This window comes from Lissotriton helveticus, chromosome 10 (genome assembly GCF_964261635.1).
Source record: "Lissotriton helveticus chromosome 10, aLisHel1.1, whole genome shotgun sequence".
Classification (NCBI taxonomy): Eukaryota; Metazoa; Chordata; class Amphibia; order Caudata; family Salamandridae; genus Lissotriton; species Lissotriton helveticus.
In genome coordinates this window covers 362,999,199-363,025,619 of record NC_136071.1, presented here as the reverse complement: position 1 = coordinate 363,025,619, position 26,421 = coordinate 362,999,199, and the positions used below count along the sequence as shown (strand labels likewise).

At 41.8% G+C, this 26,421-nt stretch overlaps 1 protein-coding gene across 1 annotated transcript in view; it reads right to left on the bottom strand.

Annotated features, from left to right (window-relative positions):
* LOC144784018 (SCO-spondin-like) overlaps positions 1 to 26,421 on the bottom strand; it is a 1,726,865-nt gene that overhangs the window by 226,408 nt on the left and 1,474,036 nt on the right. The window contains exon 111 of the mRNA XM_078662721.1: positions 8,368 to 8,506. Within this exon, the coding sequence (XP_078518847.1) occupies positions 8,368 to 8,506 (139 nt within the window). The remainder of the gene's footprint in view (positions 1 to 8,367; positions 8,507 to 26,421) is intronic.

The following is a 26,421-nucleotide window of genomic DNA, read 5'->3' as shown; positions in this document are numbered from 1 at the left end:
AATGTTTTCACTTACCACGTACTTGACATTCGACAGCTTATGATATTTGCTATTAAAAAACCATTGAAATTCACTGAAAAAAACCATAGGTTATAGACCATATATAGTTAGGAATTAGCATTTACAAAACCTTGAAAATTCACTGAAAAAACCATAGGTTATAGACCATATATACCGTATTTTCTGGCGTATAAGACGACCCGGCGTATAAGACGACCCCCTACTTTGCTTGATAAAATGTAGGTTTTGTGCTATACTCACCGTATAAGACTACCCCCACTTCCAGCGCAGTCCAACGCAGTCCTGCATAGTTGGCTCGTACTTTGTATGCTTTTGTAACCTGCACACTTATCACTTTTTACTCCAGGAATGTACCGATTGCTACCTCATGTATTTTGGTTGCTCACTATTGTCACTTTTGATCCATGTAACTTAACGTTTGCTTTTGTAATTTGTTCATTTGTAATTGTTCCTCTTGTATCAATACTGTTCCTACTGTAAAGCGCTCTGACACCTGATGGGAAAAACAGTAAGCAGCCCCTGGATGGAAAATCTGTCAGAAGTAACAGTACAATTCAGGGGAAGAGGAGCGCCACCCCTGTCACGGTTGCTGAGAGAAGCATTTCAACCTTTCAGCACTGTGAGGTCAAGTACAGGAGTATTAAAGCTGGCAGAACTAAAAGTAAAGTCCGCGTTATGTAAGAAACGCATGAAAACATACGTCAAATTTGGCACCCGGCGTATAAGACGACCCCCGACTTTCCAGAACATTTTAAGGGGTTAAAAAGTCGTCTTATACGCCGGAAAATACGGTAGTTAGGAATTAGCATTTAAAAAACCTTATTTTACTCACACAAAACCATTGAAATTCCATATATAGTTAGTTGCACTAACTATATATCGCGCACCCGCAATCCACTGCTGATCATGTCACATATTACATCATTCATGACATGGTCAGTGACATCACTGATGACATCACTGATGACATCTCAAATGACATCACTGATGACATCACTGATGACATCTCATTTGACATCATTCTTGTGCTAATACGATAAACCTCTTCAGACTCTAATATAACCTTAGATACACTCAGTGTATACAGACACTCACACACTGCCACTCATCCATGGAGTTACTCACACACCCAGTCAGTCATGCAAAGAAACAATCTCACCTCCATTTCTTCAACTATACAGTTAAACACACCTTACTTATTGAAACATATACTAACACATATTTACTCTCTTATACAATCCCTGATACAAGTTCACAATGATCGATACAACCACTCACTCATTCAGTGGCTCTCATGCACAGTTATTTATATATGCCAACTCTCACATGTACTGTGTTTAACATATGTACTTACTATGACATGTAGCATTGAGATATCCATTCACTCATCAATACACTCATGCACACAGTCAACTGCCCATGTAGCTGTTTCCACATGCAGTCTTGAACTCATACACCTAGTGAATAAACTGCTCACACATCTATGCATAGAGTCACACACCTTCCAGCCACCCCCACACAAACTCAATCTGCCATAGAAATACTTGGGCAACCAATTAATAACACATATAGCCTCTCGTATAGCTAATGATCAACACATGCAGCAGTTTACAGAACAACAGACATAATGATGCACAAATTAAGACAGTTTAGTCACTAACCCATGCACTCAGTGAGACACATTTAATCACTCACTCATACATTCAGTCATGCACCTACTAAATCCTTCGTCCAGACACTTATACATCTACTCATTCTTCAATATGTAAAACATATTTAAACTTCACAGAAACACACAGTCACTGGATGACGTCATCAGTGATCTCATCAGTGATGTCATTTGAGATGTCATCAGTGATGTCATCAGTGATGTCACTGACCATGTCATGAATGATGTAATATGTGACATGATCAGCAGTGGATTGCGGGTGCGCGATATATAGTTAGTGCAACTAACTATATATGGAATTTCAATGGTTTTGTGTGAGTAAAATAAGGTTTTTTAAATGCTAATTCCTAACTATATATGGTCTATAACCTATGGTTTTTTCAGTGAATATATATATATATATGTATATATATATATATATATATATGTCAATATTTTGTACAACAATACTTTTGACATTGATATTTTTTTCCGATATTTTTGTGCTTACCTGTTTAAGTTTAGGAAGTTCATATTTTTGCATTCTATATTTTTACATCGATAGTTTTTACTTCCATATTTTTAACTTCGATATTTTGTCAGTAAACCCTTTATTATTGCTCTATGCCATTTTCTTGGTGAAATAATCACTTTTCTAGGCTAGTTTGCAACTTCCGATATAACTGGTGTATTTCCCTGACTACAGTTTTTATCTGCAGAGGTTTGGCAACTGACGACACCATGCCCCACCTTGCACAATGCCATTACACAACCATTTTGATATAAAATATGTTTTTTCGTCTTCTTGAATACACTAGGCTTGACTCTGGGGATGGCTTTTTTCAAAATGCAATAACAGTTCCATTCAAATAAGAGATTTACTTGTCAGTGACCACTTGCCAAAAGCCTATGACATTTACAAAAGATTCTAGAGAAAGTTTCGGATGGCATTCCAATGCATGTGAGTTGACCCAGGGATAGGTTACAATGTAGGACATACTGCTTACTAAAGCACTGCTTTAAAAAACGGGTTGCTTCCTTTAAGAGTGGTTTGTTTCCACTTTCATGTTAAAGGGGATTTAGATTGTCAAAACTTTTTCAATAGAGGCAGATTATTAGAATTAAACATTCTTTTGTATCATTTTACATGTTCAGTACAGTGAACAGCTTGGTGGTTTGTGACATATCGCAAAGAGAAATTATAGCTTAGCACTAGTACTTTTATTTACAAAATGTGATTGTTTTTTTTTTAACTCAGCCCAGCATTGTGACAAAATGGCGCCTGATTATCTGAATGGTTATGATGCACGACTGAGTCAGCGGAGGGATTTTTTGCTGTCAGCTCTATTTTTGTGTGAAATATTTATGATACTTTGTTTTTTGTGTCTGTTTGCCCTTATCTCAGGGTACAAGTATTTGGCAATTCTCCTTTTTCGTGTGTTTTTGATTTTTATGTTATAGAAACAAACGAAAGTTGATGATGAAGGCTCCTTTATATTCAAGCTTTTTTCCCTATAGAAACAAAATTAGGATGATATTGAAGTCAAGGGTGGTGTGAATATGGTATACTTTTGTTTTTTTATATTTGAATGACATTAATGTGCTAACGCTGTATCTATATGCATTAGCTCATTGTACCCAGACCAATTGACTATGTGGCAATTCGTTTTCTTAATTGACTTGGCAAACTGTGTGTTGCTGTCCTGGAGACTTTCTCCGGAGATAACCAAGGTGTCTGGTGGGGTGAGGAATGTACAACCTTTCCATTTCAAGCAGACCTTTTGACAGCAAAAGTAGATGAGCGCTCTTTTTCCTTGACCGGTTTTGGAAGTGACCTGTTTACTGATGGTGAACTGATGCAATCTACAACCCTTCCTCATAATTTGCAAAAGCTGAAAAATGAGCGGAAGAATGCACTCTTTTTTTAAGTAACAGGTCTTTGGGAAACTACATTTTTATGTGTGCACATTCGCTGCCCCCACACTCAAACTCATTGAATTGCCTCGACTTGAACCCACGGCAGATGAGACAACACGGGCTGGGACAGACATATCAGAGCAAAATGTATCTACAGTAAACTTCAAAGAAAGTTTGCTGAGAAACCAAAACCTTTCCCTGTTGGATAACATTAGCATGAAAGATGTTAGACCTGGCCTCCTTAGCATGGTTTCCCCTGAATTTTTGCCTTCTGACTTCCCGTTTCGGTAGCTTCATTTTTGCTGGCTTTAGGATTCTGGGCTGTTTGCCACTGTTAACCAGTACTAAAGTACATGTGCTCTGTACTTAAAACATGCTAATATTGGCTTAGCCACAATTGGCATATTGAATTTACTTATAGGCCTAGTAAAGTGCACTACATGTGTCCAGGGTCTGGCAATTAAATGTACTAGTGGGACTGCAGAACTGATTGTGCCACCCAAATCGGTAGCCCTTCAACATTGGCTCAGGCCTGCCACTTCAGAGCCTGTGTGTACAGCTTTAAACTGCCATGTCAACCTGGCAAGTTAACCATCATGCTAGGTCCAACCCTTACTTTTTAATGCATACAAGACATTTCTAAGGTAGGCTCTCGACAGCGCCAAGGGCAGGGAGCAGTGTATTTAAACAGTTGGACATACACTTTTTAGCTTTACATGTCCTGGCAGCGAAAAAACTCCTAAATTAGTTTTTCATTACCACAAGGCCTATCTCTCCCCATAGGTTAATATTGGGATTATCTTATTACATTTTAGGGGTAATTTCCAATTGGGAAAACATAGACTTTGAGTTTGGTGTCTCTGGACACACAATTTTAAAATCACAAGTTATGGTAATGTTGAATTTTAAGTTGCAAGTCCATTTTTAGAAAATTGCTATGCTATTACTTTAACCATTCGGTACCTTCTGCCTGTCTCGGAATACACATCTGGGGTGGGTGAACGCTGGGCTTTGTGCATTCCTTCCAGACAACAACACAAAGAGAGGTTAGGTGTGACTGATGGGCCATCAACATTTTGATGGGTTATCCTGGGCAGGATGGGAGGGAGGAGCTGACACACCTGAATCGGCCGTGCCTGTCCCCACACAAAGTGCTGCATACCCCCCACCCATAGTGAGTCTGGAGCCAGGGCAGGAAGGGCAGGGACTTTGTGCATTTCAAAGACCTCTCTTTGACTTCTTCCCTGCTTTAAAGGTACAACTCCCCTCAACATTGATGCACCGCCACCATGGACAAAGACATCACATCACCAGATACGCAGCTCAATGATGACGCTTCACCTTCATTGTAAAGGGTTTGCCAATGATGCATCTCTGACTGCACAGACCAGAACCGATGCATCGCCTGCATCCGAAGGGATGAACGCTGATGTATCACCTCCTCTGCTTTTCGCTTAGGGTCTTCGATCTTGGCGCATCCTCCATGCAAAGGTACTTTTTCAACGGGACAAGGTTGGTCCCTGTATCTGACCTGCACTCCATCGCGGTCTGCCTTAACTTTTGGATTCAACCCATTCAAGCGCAATCAGATGTCCCTGGTTGGTGCTTGACACTTCTAAGCACTATATTTCCAGATATTATTTAAACATTCAGTACTGTGGTTTTACTTATTGGATTATTGTTGTTTTGTACTTGTTTTGTTCAATAGATCAATCTCTAACTTTCTATCCAGGTGTGGTGTATTTTAGTATAGTATTTTCCCAGTTTTATTGTTTTCAGTGTTGCACAAATACTTTAAAAAATTGCCTCCTAAGTTAAGCCTACCTGCTCTGTGCCAAGCTACCAGAGGATGAGACAGGTTACTTTGTGGTGTGTAACTGACTTATTCTGACTAGGATTGTGGTCCATACTTTGACAGGGAGTATACCTCTGCCAACTAGAGACTCAATTTCTAACAAGAGCGCAATGTGAGCCCAAAGTGAATTGTAGTGCAGTTCGTTACTGCACACGATTTTGGGCCAGATTTACAAACTTTTATGCTGGGATTGTGTCCCAAAAAACAAGGTTTGCACTGGTAATTTGCCTGAAAGTAACGCAGAGTAGTGCAAAGTGCTGTTCTGCATTACTCTGCATCACGGGTAATACATGGGCATTCCCATTCGATGAGTAATACATGGGCATTCCTGTGCATCCATCCAAGATTTTATATGCAAAACCTAACTGCTAACAATAGTAGACAAAGTTTAGCAGCAAAAAAATAACATCACTTTAAAGCAAACGTTAAAAAGGAGAAATGTTTTTTTTCTGGTGTGAGAAATGTTTCAAAATCTGTATAGGCATAGTTTTTGTACTGGGAGTTTACCCTTCCAGTGCAAACCCTAAGCTGGACTCACACAGATGTATTTATTCAATGGCACAAAGGTTTGTGAGTTCCATTAGCCAGCATGATTGTGTGCCAGCGCTAGGGAGAGAGGAAGATAATGCCATATCTTAGTAGATATGGTGCTTTTCTGCTTTCTGCCTGTCATGAAATGCAGCACAACAACTTTGGGTGCTGTGCTGCTTTGTGTGACAGTTTTGTAAATTTGGACCTAGATTTCCATTTGAAGTCATACCTCAACTAGAAAAGAAGGGAGGGCTTTCTGTTTTTGTGTTAACTTTAAATCCCATATGTTCCTATATGTAAATGAAGACCTATTTTAATAGGAGATAAAGCTCTGATTTTGCATTTCATTAATTCAGCACCATTGTTTCATATGGCATCTGAGTTCCAAGCACTCTACAAATTTATGAAGAAAGCATTAAAATCTTGGACCTGTTAGTCTTGGAGAATCAAGTGTGTAAATTCAGTAACATGGGGCCACATGTGTGAATGCTTCATTTTACAAGCTCCCAATTGTGACCTTTTTGCAACTCACAATGAGGAAGTTGCAAAATGTGATGTACAACAGTGTGTTTGACACTGTTTGCAATCCCCATTGTGTCGCAAATGGACTTGCCTCATCAATATTCATGAGGCAGGTCGCAATTTGCGACCCATTAGGAATTACCAAAATCACAGAGATGGTGACCTGCTGAGGACAGCAGACCACAGTATCTGGGTTTGCTTTTAAATAAAGCAATGTTTTTTTAATGCAGTCCATTTTCTGTACAGAGAGAAGAGATCTTCCAAAAATAAAAATAAAATGTTTCAGTTTGATTTCTCAAGAGTAGGCTGTGGTCCATGGGACCACTGCCTGCTCTTAAAAAAAGGTTTCGCAACCATTCACAAAGGAGAAGGGGAACCCGTTCCCATTTGCGACTGGCTTATCACTGTAACTGGCTGTAAACTGCGAATGTATTGCGACTGCATTCCGGTCTCAAAGCATTCAAATACCCCTAAGATTTCCTACTAGGAAGTGACGCCCTTGGCATTCCCCCTCCTAATACCGACTCGCAAACCCTATTTTGCGAGTCGGTAATAGGTTACCAACTTGCAAAATAGGGTTAGTACATGTCAAACAGCTATTTAGCGGCTGCAAATTGCCCGAATCTCCGTTTGTGACCACTAAAACCTTTTGTACATGAAGCTCATGGTTACCTACTTGGAGTGAAATATTAGTTAAGGCTGCAGGACAGAGGTGCTACACAGTCTCTACTTACCCAAATCTCCGAGAAGAGGCCCCACATCTCCCATGACCATTGAAATTTAAACACAGATTTAAAAACAAACTGTATTTTACTTTCAAAGGCTAAGCATGAAATTAATGATAACCTTTTTGTCTCCACCTTCCAATGAGAAATTGAGCTACTTGTCAGAAGCTGCAGCCAACATACAAACAAGTGATGGGGCGGGTGGAGGGAGAGAGCGTGAGGGGAGCGGGGGTGTGGGTGTGGGGGATAATAATTTTAAAAAATGACTTACTTAAAGCTGCCAGCCGCCTTGGTGTTCTGCTGCTCCCTGGTCCCAGCAGACACTGTGACAGCATTGGAGACTTCCTGGGCAATCCCTGCGCTTCTCTCATGCTATTGCCAATAGCATGAGAGCAGCGCAGGGCTTGGCCTGCGTGGGCTGGCTTAATGCGTGCTCAGGCAAAGTTAGTCTGAGCTGTTTCTCCAACCTGGCTGTGCAATACAGCTAGTTAGAAGAAACCTAACTGTGCATGTCTGTGTGGCTGGCCTAAGACGGGCAGCGAAACAGACATGCGCACTTAGAAGTGCACACACCACTTCATTCCTCCTCCCTCCCATGGGCTCCGCCCAGCTGCCGGCTCTGAGCCAGAGGGGCAACACTTCTCCGCCATTGCGGAGGAGCTGCTGCTGCTTGTCAGGCATTTTCATTTGCTCACATATCAGCATCCTAAACATTGGTGAGTGCACATTGGACTATGGTACTTCTGCCAACTCTTTAATAGGACAATACTAATACTGATGAACTTTACTTTCTGAGCTACAATTGCAATAAATAAGAAACTTGGTAGTTTATTTCCTTACGTAAAGTATGTTTCTGTTCTGTATGTTAACCTGATGCCATCTTGTGGTACAAGTGTACAAGCTGAGGACTGAAACAAGCTGAGAAGCGTGAAAGAAAGCAGGCAGAAAAAGGAAAGGCAAGTAGGTGAGGTAAATACATAGAACAATAGGTAAGGGAAGAGGAGCAGATGAGTCAGAAAGGCATGAAAATTAGGTCATCTTTTGATATAGGTGATAAGGGAAAAAGTCTAATGCAGTGTGGCTCAATGCCACAGTAAGATTAACTTGTGAAGCTTTTGCTCTAAGATGATCCCATATCCTTTCCTTACCAGGGGTTACAATTCACTGTGGCGATCTCACCAGGCAGATATTCCTTTGTTGCATTGCCAGTAGGAAGGCCGCACCTACAATCTGAGATTGGAACGCACTTCTTGTCCTGCAAAAGCCATCCCTTTGGGCAGCGACAACCTATGGGTGAAAGGTCAAATGTCACTGATTTTATTTGTAAGTATCCTTTCCACTACACAACCGCCCAAAAAGACAAATCCTGACAATACCTTAAAATACGTATTTCAAATTAATATGTTTGAATATCTTGGTTAAAAGGCTTCCCTTCCTGGTCAATCACAAGTAATCCCTACAGGGAAGCAGTCTCAAGAATAATAGAAAGTGGGGGGTGGGGCAAAGATCTGTTTGGGAAACAATTACACCATAGAGGTAGATAGGAGGCTCTAATGTCACAATTTCCATTAGGCAGTGTTTCTTCTAGACACTGTTTACGGTATTGCGATATTATTAATATTGATCACTCCCTAGCTTGATCTACAGGCTCAAATCGAATCCATAATTCAGCATAAAGAAAAATGCTTTGTACAATTATGAATCGTGTAGTAGCTTTTCAAAAATTTGCAAATATGCACATATGTGGAAATTATTTTTTGAAAATTAATGGTTTTAATGATGTATAGAGTTGTATCCAATGAATTTATGATGTTGCACTTGAAATGTGTTTGCTATGTCACTTGGAAGTGTAATTAATACTGTGAAGTAGTTATGCCACATTTTCTGGTTTATTTTAAAAATGGATGCAGTATTTGGTGTTCTGCTCATCCCTCTCCCAATCAGTGTCCTGCTACAAAACATTTCCCCCCTATTTCCACAGAGCACCAAGGATTCAACGATGTACAATTGTGTTAGGAGACGTGTATTGTGAATGAAACTTCCATCTTGTACCCACATTATCATTCTCGCGGACTTCGGATGGAAGTTCTGTTGCAGTCATGTTAAGTCTATGAGCCATTGTTTAAGAAATGTTTAATTTTGCGCTGTACCTCTATGGAGTGTAGTTGCTAAGGGAGCAGGTGGAAGATTTCTCCTACCTTAAGAAATGAGCTAGTGCTAAAGATTCAAAACATTGTGTTGCTCTTTCTGATTTGCCAATGCGACTCTAACCGTGACGATACCATGCTGACTTTGCTGAATCTATCAAAAGTTACATAATGTATGTATAAAATGCTCTATGTATTGGGATCTGGGGCTCTTTATGTATTTCCTATGGGCACATGCTGTTTGGCACATGTCCATTTATTCCTATATTTTTCTTATGGGATGCTGCCAGTACTATTTATAAGTTGACTATCAGTGTTTTGCTTTGGCTTGACTAATTGAGGCTACGTTTTGTCAATTTGTTTTTCTGTATATAAGCCTTCATGGCGATTCATGCCTTTATTCTCTGTGCCACATTTATTAAAATTTCTGTAATAAATCTATTTTGCCACATTTTTATTTAGCACTCAGAAATGATATATTATTAATATTTGTATATTTAATTCTGTTTTACTCTGTTAAACTGTGTATTTTTCTAATGAGGATTGTTGTCTCTAACCACTAGAACGTCTGGAGACTTTGGAGCTGATTTGAGTAGGTAAAATTAGGATGTTCACATTATTGGGGTTCAGGTGATTATTAGGCTTGGCTTACACAGTTTCCTTCTGTGTCACATTTGCAGCCCACTGATGATTAATATAGGTTACAGTACTAACCATTACTTCAATTTCTGTTTAATTGATGCACTTGACTGTGACCATATCTAAAATTGTCATAGCAGAAAACTGGCATTTACCATTCATATAATGAGGTTTTGTTGAGGAAATTCAGCTAGGGGTTTTTGGCAAAAGGTCAGCCTTTGGGGCATTTATTTTGTGGGGCCTATAGAATCTTTGGTACACCATCTAATGGCAGCTCAGTCGCCCTGGACAGTCTAAGGTAAAGTACTAAGAAGGTGCTCAAAGGAACATTGCTACGTAACATGTATGGGAGGCCTAATTAAAACAACTGAGCCCGGGTCTCGAAACGCGTTGGCAGATTTTCAACGGATGATTTAAAAAATGAATTAATTCCTGCATTCTGAGAGGGATGATGATGAGTTGTATCCCCCAGTTGCATTATAAACATTTCCCAGTGTGTATTAGAGTGAGTGGATGACGCTTGATAGATTAGCTTTAGTTGTAGGGTGGATGATGTTTTAAGTGTGAGTGTTGGTGGTGAAGGTTTTTTTTGTTTAATTTATGTCTATAGGAATACACTTGATGATTTTTGAATTTGAAGCATTCGCTTTTCTGTACATTGAATTTAGATTTTTTTTTCCTAAGAAAACTATTTAAATGGAAGTGGATAAATACATAATCCATGCAAATAGACAGCGTGGTTGTCTGTTTGTAGCTTGTTAAATTGAAGAGCATAATGCAGGACGTGGCCAGGTGCTTTTTTGTGGTTGTACTTTAAAAACAGTCCGACCTGACCCCGTCCAATTTGGGCCTATCCCCTTTTGTGATTACAATCTTCTGAAGATGGACATGTTGTCTTGAAGCTGCAGGCATGCTACACCATGAATGTCGATCCTCCATACCTCTTCGATGGCTTGTGTCATTGTGGAGCTGCTGACAGTGACTTATCCATGGCAAAGAGTGCATGGAATATAGGGAGGAAATCAAACAAAATCATTGGCAGAAGAAATCCTATTAGGTTGGTGGTAAGAAGTTTTTACAAAGGTGTATAGTGTATAATGGATGAGTGGGGGTTTGTAAGAATCTACTGAGGGGAAAAGTAAAGTGTTTAGATCGCCTCGTTTGTGAATGTAAAAAGGCTTTATGGCATGTGCAAAGCCCAAATATCGATTTGGTAACTTGTTACTGAATCGCAATTTGGGGTTTACGACTGTACTAGGAAGGGGAGTGTTTAGGGCCTGACTTCCTAATTGCAACTTGCTGTGCCACGTTCAAATGATTTGCGACCAAATGCGGTTGCAAAACATTCCCCTTTTACCACCAAATTCAATTTGGTGATAAACCATTTGCAAATGAGAATGGTTCCCCAGGGGGACCTCATTGTGAATGCATGAAAAACTTTTTTAAGAGCAGGCAGTGGTCCCACGGACCACTCCAGACTCTTAAAAAATGAAACTGAAATGTTTCATTTTTCTTTTTGAAACACATTTTGTTTTCCTTTGAGGATAAAAGGCTGCATTTAAAGAATAGAATAGCTTTATAAAAAGCAAACACAGACATTGTGGTTTTCTGTCCTCAGCAGGCCACCATCCCAATGTTTTTAGTGAATCCCAATGGGTCGCAAATTGAGACCAACCTCATGAATATCAATAAGGTAGGTCTATTTGCGACCCACTGGGAATCATACATTTGAAACTGTGGTTTGCTAATTGTTATTCACAGGAAATCACAATTAGGAATTCACAATTTCTATTGTACGTATATGTGGCCCTAGGAGTCTTGTACATTTAAAAAAATATCTCCTATTCTGAAATGTTAAATAAGTGATAGTCTAGTTACATCTCCTATACAAGCAACACAAGCTGATCCGAACCTATATGCCAGAGTGATAATTGCAGAGAAATTTGATATCCCTCAAAGGGGCAAAGGTAGCTAGAGTGGAAGCTAGAGGACTTTAAAAATCACCAGTGTGCGATAATCTGTGTATTCTGGAGATCACTCAAGGTGCAGATCGTAGAACATTTGGTATCACTCTATGTAAAATTACTTTTCCAGAACTTAAGCACTGAGCCTGGGATCTTTGAATTCAATGTGCTCATTGCTTTCCTTTAAATATAATAGAGTTATATTTTGTATCTGCTGATGTGAAACTCAATCCCAGAGTGAACATGGTCTTTTTTTGGAGTTTTTATTCCTTAGACATAAATGTTTTTAAAAAGCTAGACTCAAAGAAAAAGTTTATGCAGATGGCCACCTCTGTCTTTTCTAAGACCAGATTTTTATTATGCTACAGTGGAGAGAAGGTGGTGTTTGCAACAACTTATTAAACCACTGCTATATAAGAATTTAGTATTTGTTTTCTTCTGAAATTAAGGTGAAGTAAAATTTTAACTGGCCAAAATAATATATGAATGTCATGTTCTGTGATCGTTTAATGTGTGCTTTAGGAACTTTAGAGTAATGTTATGGTTTATTTCTGGAGGTTTAAGGAAAAGGGGTTACTGGAAGTGCAATTGGCTACCTGTTGAAAAATATGCTCAGGAAGAATTTTATTTGGGGGGGTACTGAAGAGCAAAAGCACAAGTTCTCCATGTAAATGTAAACTTTACTCTTTGCACAGTGTATCGTCCTAACACAGACGACTGAGAGATTTTCAATTTGCTTGCAGCTGTGCTAACACAATGGGGGATCATGCTTATTATATGTAGTGATTTTAACTGCCTAACTGCCTCATGAATAACCTAAAAAAAAGGCGGGAATAGATGTCAGAAGATGAGCACACATAGGGCTTCTATTAGGAGGTTCATGGATATATATGGATTTAAAGACTGTTTGTGTATGGTGAATCCTGATAATCCAGAATAGACTTTTTATTCTATCCTACACAAGAAATATTTTTGAAATAATCTATTTTTAGTTACACTTCAGACCAAGTTCAATGCCCACATTAAAATGTATCCCACAGCTTCATCTGATCATATCCCTTTGATGCAGGATCTTAAACTTGAAAATATGAGGAGCTCACTTCCTAAACTGATGTTTGAGAGAGCTGTGTCACTTGATCCTCAAAACAATGCAAGAATGGGATCTGAGTTTTATGTAAGATAAGATTGGGTCCTCTGTATGGCATGCTTTTAAGGCAGGAGCATTTGGATTTACTCTAAGTTACACAATTAATAGAAAGAAAATTATGAAAGAGCAAATCTTTACATCAAGTACAAAACTAGCAAAGCTAGAATTATATCCTGTAGGGACAATTGCAAATTAGGATATGCCTTAAACAACACTGCAAGAGCAATTTGCCATTGTAAAAGTAGAAGTATGCTGATGTTATTGTGATAACTGTAGGAAATAGATGGTTTACAATGGAAAAAATATGAGCATAGTTAATCTATAGGCAAAATACTACAATATAACTGAAGTCGGTCATGATTCATGTAGGGCTCTGATTTTATTTTGCTGGGTGCATTGTACAGATGTTTTTAGTATTACCTGAAGTTATATGCAGAAATGGCGAACCCTAATGAACAGAATATTCTGGCTTATCTAGATACAGCTTATTTAGATAATAAAATAGAAACTGATTATAAAATATGAAATTCTCCTACTGCGAGTGGAGACATTGAACCCTCTCCTGCAGTACTACTGGTGGGAAATTCAGTCAGAGAAAATGGAATGCTATTAGAATTTTTCAAGAAATTTCTTCTGCTCTTCATGCCATTATTATTATCGCTATGTGTGTGGATACAACAAAACCTTATATTTTCTGAGCCTTGGCCATTACCAAATATCATTTTATTTATTATGAAGGGTCACTTTCTACAGATCCAGGTTGTACAGACCTGTCTCATTGGCAAATAGTGATGCTAAAGCCTATTCCATAAAATTAGTCACAAAGTTCAGTGTGATCATTGTAGCGTGAGCTCACCATGGCACCTTGTTCCAGAATAAAGTACCTCAGTCCAAATTAACAGAGTAATTAAGCTATTTGATAATGCTAAAGAACTGAGAGACCTTGGCGATGGTTCTACTTGATACCAAAAATGTATTTGATAGGATTAGATGGTGATATCTTTGGGTAGTCATGAAGTTTTTGGGATGTGGCCATAACATCATCAAGTCCTCTGTACAAATAATTTAAGGCTATGCTCCAAAGAATGGTAATCATCTGGTGAAATCTTGATAACTTGTGGTAGACATGCACAGCCAGATGTATGAAATCGCATGTTTGTCATTTCCTAATATCGAATTTTAGCGATTCGCTATTAGGAAATCTTAAACTGCAATTTACAACTGTGTATTTGACACTGTTAATGATTCACTGTGACGCGCAAATTGACCTGCCTCATCAATATTGATGATTCAGAAAAGGGGGTGGTGATGAACAGAGTGTCTGAATTAAGCAGACCACTCTTACCCAGTCCAAAGATCAGGGCTTGATCCATCACCGTTATTTATCTCACTGCCCCATCCCAGCTCAGAACCTGGCTATATGCAAATTAGTCTGTCCTTGGCCCAGTGCATCATGGGAACAGGGCAGACCAAACTACCAAGCCAATTCTTCACCAGAAAGGAGACAAGCTACCGGGGACCGGTTTCTGGCATTTCAGCCTCTTCATCAATATTGATGGGCAGGACACAATTTGTGACCCATTGTGAATGGCTACTATCCTATGGATGGGCCTGCTGTGATCAGCAGACCACCATGTCTGTGATTGCTTTTAAATAAAGCATTTTTGTTTTGTAATGCAGCTTGTTTTCCTTAAAGGAAAATGAGATGCATTTCAGAAATGAAAATGAAAAGCTACCTTTTCATTTTTTAGAAGTAGGCAATGGTCCCTGGGACCGCTGCCTGTTCTTAAAAAAAGGTGACGCTCACATTCACAAAGGGGAAGGGGTCCCTTGGGTACCCCTTTCCCATTTGCGCATGGGTTACCAGCAATTTTAAGTTGGTGGTAACTGCAAATGTTTCGTGACTGCATTCCTGGTCGCAAAACATTCATATATACCAGTGCGATTCGGTATTAGGAAGGAACGCCCTAAACATGCCTCTTCCTAATACAGGATCTAAAAAGCAAAATGTGAATCAGTAACAAGTTACGGAGTCACATTTTGCCTTCTGTACATGGCATGTACATGGTACATTTAGCGCCGGGAAACCTCCGGGTAGCTGCGCGCTCTATAAAAATAAATATAATAATAATAATAATAAAATGCATTTTACCGGTCGCAAATTGCCATTGAAATGATTAGTAAATCTGGCCTTAACGGTGTCCTATTTGCTGAAACAGTTAAATGCCCCATCTACTGAGGCGCTCTTTTATAATGGCACTGTAGAACAAGTTACTTACCTACGGCAATGCTCCTTCTGGTACACACTTTATCTTGCAGCAGATTCCTCACCTTTTGAAAATTACCCAGGTGGCACTGATGCTCAAGATATGATGTGCAAAGCCTATATAGGCATCCCCCCTTTGCACTGACATCAATTGCTTTCAAGCCTGTTCATGCCAGCAGATGCAGAGCTCCAAGAGCAAATTGATTGTGATGAGTGTGAAGATTTCTAGACTTGGGATCAAATTAAAGGATAGAGTCCAATCACAGAGCAGGGCAAATGAGAGGCTGAGTGAGGATTCTGCAGTTAGAGTCTCTACCAGAGTGAGGGTTACCGAAGGTAAGCAACTTGTTCTTCTGGCAGTGGCTTACAACCGCAAATTCCTCACCTTTTGAATAGATACAAAGGCAGTACCTACTGGACGCTGGTCTGTCAATGGACTCAAACCAGAAAGTCCTGGAGGACCGAGCAGCAAAGTGCCCCTCCTGGAGAACATAGCTATCCAGGAAAAAGTGCTTCATGGACATATGGAGGGACACCCACGTTCCTGCCTGGGAAAGTCTAGGACAGACACCATCAGTGGTAATGCAGTGGTGGCAGCTTCTCCCCTTCTAGAATGAGCACCCAGTATTTCCAGAGCTGCTTTTTAGGCAATGAATAGCATATCTTATTGCAGAGCACAATCCAGTGACAGGACATGGAACGGACACTGCACTGGCGACCATGTTGGACACTCTTCGAATGCGAGCTGACAGTGGCAACTCCTCAGTACTAGTACTGTTGGATATGTCGGCCGCATTCGACACGGTCAGCCATGCAGTCCTGGTGCACAGACTGGAGAAACTGGGGGTAAGAGGCTCCAATCCTATCTGATGGGCAGACAGCAGGTAGTGACCCTGGCCCCATTTACCTCCCCCAAGTCTCGGGTTGGCCACGTAGTACCACAGGGTTCCTCGATTAGCCCGATTCTTTTTAATTTGTATCTACAGCCTCTGATCCCTATGATAAAGTCATATGGGATTGATCTGGTTAACTACGTCGATGACACCCAATTGGTGTTCTCCTTAGAGGGAAAGCAGGCAGTGACCATGGGGACCTTCCAGAACTGTATGAGTAAGGTCTCCAAGTGGCTGAAAATAAACTCTCTCCAATTTAACGAGGGGAAGACTGAGGTAGTCTATTGCCAAACACCGAAAATGAGCCAGCAGCCATCCTGTGAGATCAGGCTCGCACCGGGAGCAGAGCCTTGTATCCCAGTGAAGACCGTGCGTAACCTGGGAGTTATGCTGGATGACGATCTCCAATTGACCTCACAGACAAACAAAACCATCAGTGTCTGCTGCGGCCTACCGAGAGCGCTCAGACAGATCTTGCCTCTTCTGCCCGATGCGACTAGACCACTAGTGGTCATAAGTGTGATCATGGCACTGGACTACTGTAATTCCCTATACCTGGGAGCTCCTCTTTACATCTTACAGGGGCTCCAGAGAGTCCAGTCCATGGCGGCCAAGCTAGCTCTAAACAGACCCCGTAGTTCTTCCACCACATTGGCACTTAGAGAACTACACTGGTTGCCAATTGGGAGCAGAGTTGCTTTTAAGTCTCTCTGCATTGTCTACAGAGCACTACACAACACGGGACCTATCCCATTACAGGAAAGGCTCACCTGGAACAAACCAGCCTGGTCTCTGCGTTCCGCCAGCTTGGGGCTGGCAGTAACCACCAGGATTAGGAAGTCAAGGCTAGGTGGTAGAGCTTTCTGTACTTCGGCATCAAGGCTGTGGAACGAACTGCCTCAAAATATTAGACTGACCGATACCCTGCTAGAATTTAGAAAGAGTCTAAAGACATGGCTCTTCGCTAAAACCTAAAGACCTACTTCAGGCTCATCAAACAGTATTGACTTTCGTTTCCACCTGACACAAACATTTCTGTATTGTTTTTTCCATCTGATTTTTCCTTTCTGGCGCCAGGATACCCGCAGGGTGACAGATGCGCGGTATAAATATTAAATACAATACAATACAATACAGATGGAACACTTCTGCACTGCCTTAAGTATTTTCGCTCCAGTGAACCCCACAAAGAGCTCAACGTCCACCCGGTGTTCTTTGGTATAATCTATATAGATTCTAAGTGCTCCCTTGGGGTCTAAACAATGGAGTCTTTCTTCTTCCCTAGAGGAGAGAGGTTGAGCACAGAACATCAGCAGGATGATGGTTTGGCCGATGTGGAAGGCATCATAACTTTCAGTAAGAAAGATGCCTGGGTCAGTCGAACTAATTTGTCTAGAAAGAAGGATGTGTACAGTGGATTGACACAAGTTTGAAGCTCACTTATACACCATGCCAAGTTGATGGAGATAAGGAACACATTCTTAATAGTGAAGAGCAGTAAGGGGCAAATGTGGAGTGAATCAAACTGAGTGCACATGAGACAGGTCAGAATCAACTGAATGTCCCATTTGGACAAGACAAAAGGGGAAAAGGGAAACATAAGAGGCAGCCCTTTCAAAAATTGCATCACAATTGGGGACGCGAACAATGAGGACTGATTGGGCAACCACAAAAAGGCTGAAAGGGCATGATGGATAATCTTTAACAATGTGTATAGCAAGTCCTTGCTGGGCAAGATTCTGAATGAATTACAAAACATCCACCTTTGGGTTGAAGGTTCAGCTGTCGCCACTCAATCTCTAAGCATGAAGATGGAGATTTCAAAGGCCCAGGTGTACAAAAATGCCTGGTTGATGTGACACCGGGTCCCCCTGGAGAGGCAGCCAGATCGGAAAACATATGGTCAAGCCAAGGAGTTATGAATACCATCCTGTCTGTGCCCAGGCTGGGGCCACTAAGATGAGACGTTTCTCTTGATCTTCTTAAGAACCAAGGAAAGGAGTGGTATCAGTGGGAAGGTATACAGAAGCACAGGAGTCCTGCGTTACACTTGAGGCAGAATGAGTCTGTGTGTGAGTGAGCGACGCCTTGGAAACTCCAATGCACACAACTGCTGCCATTACACCTTCTTGGTGGTGGTAAACAGATTGAGTCAAGATTCTTCCCATTTGTGAATGATACATTGTGCCACTTCCAGATGTAACTGCCATTCATAATTAGCTTGATGTCGATGGCTGAGGTAATTTAGCCATGCCATTTAAGTATCCTGACAGATGGTTAACCATCAGGAAAGTTCCTTAATGGTCATGTCATTTTCAGAGGCACAAGGCCTCTTGGGAAAGGGTTCATGACACCACCCCACACTGTTTGTTGCAAAACCACATGGTGGTGGTGTTGTACGTGGGCACCTGTACCAGACTCTTTTTGATGGAAGGAAGGCTGTCAATGCCAAGCAGATGAACCTCAGCTCCAAAAGGTACATGTGGAGCCGGGACTCTGCCAGAGACCAGAGGCCTCTGATCTCCACCTCTCTCAAACGACTGCCCTAACCCAGAAGTGATGCAATGGTCACCACTGGCAGCTCTGCATAGGAAAGGGAGAGGGCTCTTCCACTGACCCAATCTCAATCCAGTAATCATCACTGCTGATCTTTTGCAGCCTCCTCCAAAATCTGAGCATGGTCAAAGAGGTCCTCTTAGTGTTGAGCCCACTTGGACTTCAGATGGAGTGCTTGGCCAGCAGTATTCAGGAGGTCATCAGTCCTAGCAGCCTCAGAGTTAACATCACAGAAATCCAGGATTGAGGCTGATAGATCAGGTGTGATAGCCTGAATATGCTGGACTCTGTTTCCCGGGGGAAAGGCATAAAACTGAACCATGTTCAAAATCGCTCTGAAGAAAGGTAACCTCTTATAAGGAGTCAGATGTGTGTTTGGCACATTAATAGAGAACACCAATGATGACAGTAGGTTTGCCATAGTCTGGAGGTGGGTGACAACTGCCTGGGACCAGCCCGCATTCAACATCTAGCCACAAGGTAGGAGAAGACTTGAACCTCTCACTTCCGAACTTTCCCTTCTGCCAATGCCATCACTTCTGTGAACACCTGAGTGGCACCACGAGAACAAAAGGGAGCACACTAAACTGAAAAGGCTCCTCTTCCACCATAAACCAGTGGCCCAGCAAGAAGGATAGATGCAAATAGGCATCCTGCAGGTCCAATGCCACCCTCAGTCTCCAGGGTTCAGGGCAGACTAGACCTTGGCCAGGAAGAGCATTTTGAATTTCCTACCTGGGACCAACCATAACGCTATACATGACATACAAATCATCTAAAGTAAAAGTGTTCTTACAACAATGCTGCCTGTAAACCATTTGAGCAACTTCTGAGACCACCCTCCAAATTAGGTTGCATGCCTCTATCAAATTCCTTAAGCCATCAGGAGGCAGCTTTTTTGGCTAGAGCACAGCAAATTTTGATGCAGAGGATGACCGATCTCAAGATAGTCCTCTTCGTTGATCAAACGTACACCACAAAGAGCTGGCCACCCACCTGGAACTCTTTAGTGTGATCAAGATAGAATGACAATGCTTTTGTTTTCTTCTTTAGAGGGATGCGGGCGAGCATAGCAAGTGGGTAAGGTGACCGATTGTCCCATGTGAAATGGTGTTACCACTTTTGGCAAGAAAGTGGCCCTAGTGCAAAGCATCAGGGAAGATGGTCAGGTAAGGGGGCTTAGATGACAGAGCCTACAATTTACTCACCCTCCTGGCAGAAGTTATTGCTACCAAAAAGAGCTGTTTTCATGGCAAGCAACCAGAGGGGGCAGTTGTGCAGAGTTTTGAATGGAGGAGGAAGGTGAGAACCAAATTAACGTCCCACTAGGGCATGATGAAAGGGGCTAGTGGGAAAATATGTACAAGCCCCTGATAGAGTCAATTTTGCTCCTTCATTTGTAGGGGTGCATTATCATCATCGGTAATTCGCACCCACATATAATCCTTTGGTGTGTTAACATTTGGTTATTAGGTCATGTACTGTAATAACATGTAAAGTGGAGTGTTAGGCATCTTTTCACAAAAAATGAAGAATTAACGGTATAGTTATGCGTTTTTAATGTATTCGTAACTAATGAATGTTTTAGGTATTAATGTGTTTATGTTGCGTGTCGAATTTAATGATTTATATGTGTGGGCAATTGTTATGTGAACCGAATTCGGTAGACCTAACGTGATTTCTCCCTGCTCGCTCTGATGTTAAAGGTTGCTATTAGAATTCATGTGCATATGGAATTTATTTTTCTCACGTTTTGTGTTGCAGGTGGAGAAATGAATCCTTGTTAGTTAAAATAACGCCTTTGTTTTAGGAGCTAGGCTTAGGTAGGAGAAAATATATTTGACCAGTGATGCTGATAATGTGGGATGGTGTTCTTTCTCACCGGAGAAGGCCTGGGAATCAAGGTCACTGATCAAGAGCCTGGGAGCACCGTTGCTCAATGGAAAGTTACCTACGAGGAAGTGTCTAGCTGGATGGAGTGATCTTGAGACGTGTTGAGAGGTGTGACCTACAACTTTTGTATTGAAGAAGGGACAGAGTTTGCGGTTCTTCTGCCATGCCTTGAGAGGAGAGGGTATCTTAGAACGAGCTCCGTAGCTTTATGCTACTTGACCCATTCAATGTGAGTGTACTTCTTACGAAGCATTCACGTGCTGACACCTTTTCTGGAACACGCCTGGAAATGCTAAGTGGGGATGTCACGCTAGCGGTAGTGTAGGGGAAGACTAAGGCGTTTCACTCAAAAACAACCAATGAAGGAGGCCATTGATGTCGGTGCTGTCATTTTCTGAGTTCAGATTCTGGAATTAGTCATCTTGTATATGTTGCACCACCTACATTTCAACCATAGATTTGTTTTGTATTAGTGCCAATGTATTCTTATATTTGTGGATATCCAGCTTTTCTTGGCTTTGTAAGAAAGTTCCCAGACTTTGGATCCGGAGTCTGTGTTCCTTTGGTGAAATGGGCAGCTGTAATGGTAATGTATAATGAGCTAATGATTTTCTCTCCCCTCCACACTTACAAGCAGACAACAAAGAGACATCCACCAAGGGTTCCAGAGTAAGTCTAGAACACAGACCCCGTCTCCTTCAGTTGGTAGCAGTGTAGGGTGGTTGTCTCTTAAAGTGAGGGGAGAATCCAGAATTTTCTAGAAAAGGTTTAGATCTCTAGAACCCCAAAACAGAGCCCAATGATCGACAGTGGAGAATGAAAGACTTTGGCTGAGACCTACAGAAAATGATGGTGCGGCGAGAACAGCTGTGAACGGTGGAGTGAGTATGAATAGGGATGCGTTGTGAATTAGAGTGTTGTGATGATTTGATTGTGTGATGTCTTACGGAGTTGGGATGAGAGTCGAGTGAATGTGGTTTCGGACCGGACACGCGCGGTCCTAGAGTTTCGTTTTGTGTTGGTTATCAGCTCAAGAGTAGCCTAAGATCAAGGGATATATATTTAAGGTGTAGAATGCACAGATTTGTTGTGATTGTCTGACCGTTGGTTTGTTGGGAAGTCGTGAAGTGCTATTGAAAACCCACCTGAGACAGTAAAGTTTGTGTAAGTAGATTTGTTAGAATATGTGGGAAGCCTCGTGCACAGGGGTGGACTACATTGATGTGGGGAGCGCAGGTCGAGGGTCACGGTTTGTGAATGTGCTTGAGGGATTGAATTCTATCGATCTTCTAGTAAGACAGACAATTATTTGTTTCTATGATTGCGAGAGTGAACGCATATGGTGAGATTGTGATGGAGGGGTAAAAAGTGACGTCATAGGTCGGTTGGTGTAATGCCGCACTGGAATTGGTTGGTTGTCAACAGGAAGTCAAAGCGAGGAAGTCTTCTTAGCGGAAAGAATTTTTGGTTTAATCATGCAAAGCTTTAAGGTATCACGAGATCTCTGTAGGGGAGATAGGGGAGTGTTAACCAAAGTGGGCAAGGAAGCACCGCCCAAGGATACTCCAGCACATTACATGACAACGATTGTAGGTCTCCATACTATTGTCTGGCTTCAAAATTGGCATAAGATTACTGAGAAGGAGGGAGATTTTGCTTTTCCAAATTACGCTTCATTTGTATTAGAGGTATTATACAAGTTGAGGGAAGTGATGTCTTCATTAAGGCCCCCACCTCGACCAACACAGTTTGAGGCATTAGTTGCTTGGATGTGAGAAGCTCAGGCATAAAAAAGGGAAAAATGTCAGGCAAGGATGAAAAAAGTAATGAAGGCATATCAGGATACACAGTTGGATGCACAGTTGAAGAGGTGGAGAGTAGAGACCATTGAGGGAGAAAGGTTATGCCTACTATTAGTGAAGGAAGGAGATGGTCCGAATAGGAAAGGAAATGATGGGAGTGATACTGATGATAGCTTGTTAGACAGACTATTAGCAGAGTGTCCTCCACCATATAATCCTCATACAGAAGAAGGAAGACGAGAACTGGCAAATGCAGTGAATATGGGAAGAATGGTAATGCCACAGACATACCATATTGTGAGAGTAGTGGGAAAGATTTTTAGCGGGCAGAAAGAACAGGGATGCCAGTGCTTGGAGGTGCAGAGACAAGTGGAATCAACAGTGCTATATGGTTACCAGAAGCCCTTACGGTACCGGTCACCATTGGACCTGTAGTCTCTGTGTACGACCAGAGTTTTGGGGAAAGCAGTAGTCAGCGACAGACAGGAGTAGGGGAGAGGGTCAACCCAGGGGGAAATGTAACGATGGACGGAAATGGTAAATTTTTAGTGCCTGTGGAAGCTAATACTCCATTGCCAGCAACAGCAGACTCTTCAAGGGTGCGTGTTGGGCCTAGTACAATACAGTCAGCTTCACTGGCAAATTTGAATTCAGATTTGAGAATGTGGGAAGCTCCAGTTAGAGCACCCATGGGGAGGATACCAGATGTAGGTGCGAGTCAGGCAGCTTTCCGAGATCCGCTTGTCTTGCAGACCACGGCATTAGAAAACCGACCGAGGAGACAGAGCAGTGAAAGGGAAGGACAGAATAGTGTGTCGAGTCAGGAAACAATCAAGGCTGTAGTAAAGGCAACATTGTTATACGTAGTGAGGGTGAAAGCAGAAGCAGACAAGATAATTATTGGGAGCTTGCTTTTGGAGAGGATAGAACTTTATGAGCCAGATGAGGTGTTATTTGTGGTGAAGGATGTTACTCATAAGGCAAGGCGAGCACATGAGAAACTGACTGAATTGGCCCCTCAGTATGATGTGGATCTGTCTAAAATGAAAATGTTACAGGGAAGTCACAGGCTAACTTACAGTGATCAGGAATTAGAAGAGAAAAGGGTCACAGGTTTGAAAACACACATTCGGGAATTGGTCGTAGGCATAGGAGAATGCTTGACAAGTGGGAAGAAAGATGGTGAAGGAAAAAGAGTGTCAGGAAAGCGATAAGGGATATATCTCCTCCGGGAGGAGGGATAACAGGAGTACAGGCTTACCCATTGCGAGAGGTACCGAGCAGAGGGTATGAAGAGGTGCCCTGGAGCAAGGGAGATTTTGCAGCGTTTACAAACAACTTTCCTCTGCTGAGTGTGAAACCCGCTGAATGGTAGTAGCAAGTTGATCACATTGTTAACATTTCAAAATTGTTGTGGGTTGATTTGAACACCCTGTTTGATATTGTGGTTCCTAGTGATTTATGGTCTTTTTATAAAATTTCTGTTGATTGGCAGTTGGCTGCACCAGATAGATATCACACATGGTCCTTCACCCTTGGTCATGAAAAAGTTTGAGCAGGTAATCACATGGTTACAGTCTAAGTTTACCCCACAAGACATCGATTGGGTCAAAAAAAATCAAACCACCCAAGAGCCTAAAGAATCAGAACATGCCTTCTATAAAAGGTGTTTGCAAGCCTTCAAGCAGTACTGTAGGTTGGATACTCTAGACCCCGAGGATATGGGACAGTTTGTTTCCAAGTTTCTGCTAGGACTGAGACCAGAGATTAGCTTTATTATTCAGCAGCATTTGATCTGCTGGCAAAACATGTCAGTGGATGATATCCTCCGGTATGCCAGATAATATTGTGATGAAGTGGATTGTAAGCACAAAAAAATGAAGGACAAGCTAATGTTGGTTCAGATGAGGAATGCAGATAGGGTAGAGCAGGCACAGATGAATGGAGGAACTTTGGGTCAAAAGGAGGAAAATAGTCATGGAGGGACCCAGAATGTGTCAACCCACACAGGACAGGGAAAATGGAGAGGAATAGATCCCAAGTCACAAGTCGACATCGGTACTCGAAAGAGAACTACTGCCTGTCATTATTGTCACAAAATCGGGCATTGGAAGTGTGAGTGTTGAGCAAATCCAGCAAATCAGATCCAGGATGAGGAGGTTATGCAAGTGTCTGATGTTGTGAATACTGTGACAAGCCCTATATCTAATAATGGGGGGTTGTCAGAATCAGCAAGTGCTGGTACCCAGAGTCCAGTCTGTTTGTTGGGATGTGACCGTTTGTGTAAGTTAAATTGTCCCATCTATTGCACACACAAGGGAGTAGAACTGCAGACTAAAGATGATGATATTGAATTCAAATTGATGAACCAGAATCTCTGCGTAGAGATGTTTCCTGTGCTAACGGTGGATGACCTGCCATGTGACTTGAGAGACCGTCTCTCCATGTGATGTGGGACTTCACAGGAGAAGAGATAGGACTGATATGAGGGGTTGAGGTAGTTAGGATACAGATTAAGCCAAATGCTGATTTGTCTCAGTACAACCTGACCCCAGAAATGGTGGCAGGAATTACACCTGTGATTGAGTCCATGATCACTCAAGGCACCCTAAAAGAGATCATAGGAAGTCCATGCAAGTCACCTATAATGGGGTCACAGAAACGGAGCAGTAACTTTTGAATTGTTCAGGACCTGAGGAAGGTCAATGTAGTTATGATTCCAAGTTGTCCTGTGGTATTGAATCCATCTGTGATCCTATTTGAAACCCCTTGTGAAGCAGAATAGTTTACTGGGATTGACCGGTGCCTAGCATTCTTTTCAATACCCTTGCATGAGGAAGCCAATTTCTATTCACTTCTTGCCTGGAGAACTGTATGTTAACATGGTGTCATATCCCACAAAGGTATTCGAGAGTCCATCTATCTTTAATCAGATCTTGAAGAAGAACTTTGAGACTTTAGTACTGCCACAAAGTTCAGTGCTCGTGCAGTATATCTGAGGTCCAGTATTTGGGTCATTGCATCGAGACAGGCAAGAGAAAGTCACCAGACCGCACTGAGGCGATCATGAAAATGAATCCATCTACTAAGCAAAGGAAGTCTGGATGTTCCTGGGAATGGTTGGCTACTGCCGACAATGGATTCCCAACTTTTCATTAAAGGCAAAGCCTTTAGAAAGATTGACGCACAAGGATGTGAATGATCCGGTACCATGGGATAACAATTGTGTGGTCGCTTTCTTAGAGCTGAGATAAAGCCTGTGTCATGATCCGGCTCTAAGAAGGCCTGATTCCAACAAAGCTTTTTCACTATTGTGCCATGAGAGGGAGGGCTGTGTACTGTCCATACTTACCCAAACACATGGGGGTGTCTGTAGACCAGTAGCTACTTCTCAGCTACATTAGACCCTGTAGCTGCAGCATTACCTGGATGTCTCAGATCCGTTGCTGCAACTGGGTTCGGCATTGAAAGATGTGAAAGTATTGTGTTGGGTCATCCTCTTACTGTTTATGTGTTCTGTACCCCAATATAGGCCTATGGAAGCTGCTTGTTTACAGGGAGTACACTCCGCACAATTAGCTGAAATCATTGCTTTGACATGTGCATGCCTTGTTTCTGATCAAATCCAGTCACCATCTATACCGATAGCCAGTAAGGATTCAGTGTGGTTTATGTCTTCAGACAGCAATGGTCACAGAGGGGATTCTTAATGCTATCAGAAATGGGGAATATGTAAGACAACTTTTGGAAGCCTTACAGCGGCCAAAGGAAGTGGCCTTAGTGAAATGCGCAGCCAGGAGAAAGGGAAGGATTTAGTTACTGTGGGTAACGGGTATTGTGCCATTTATGCTTACATTTTCAATGGGGATTATTCAGGAGAGAGCACAGGAAGAAC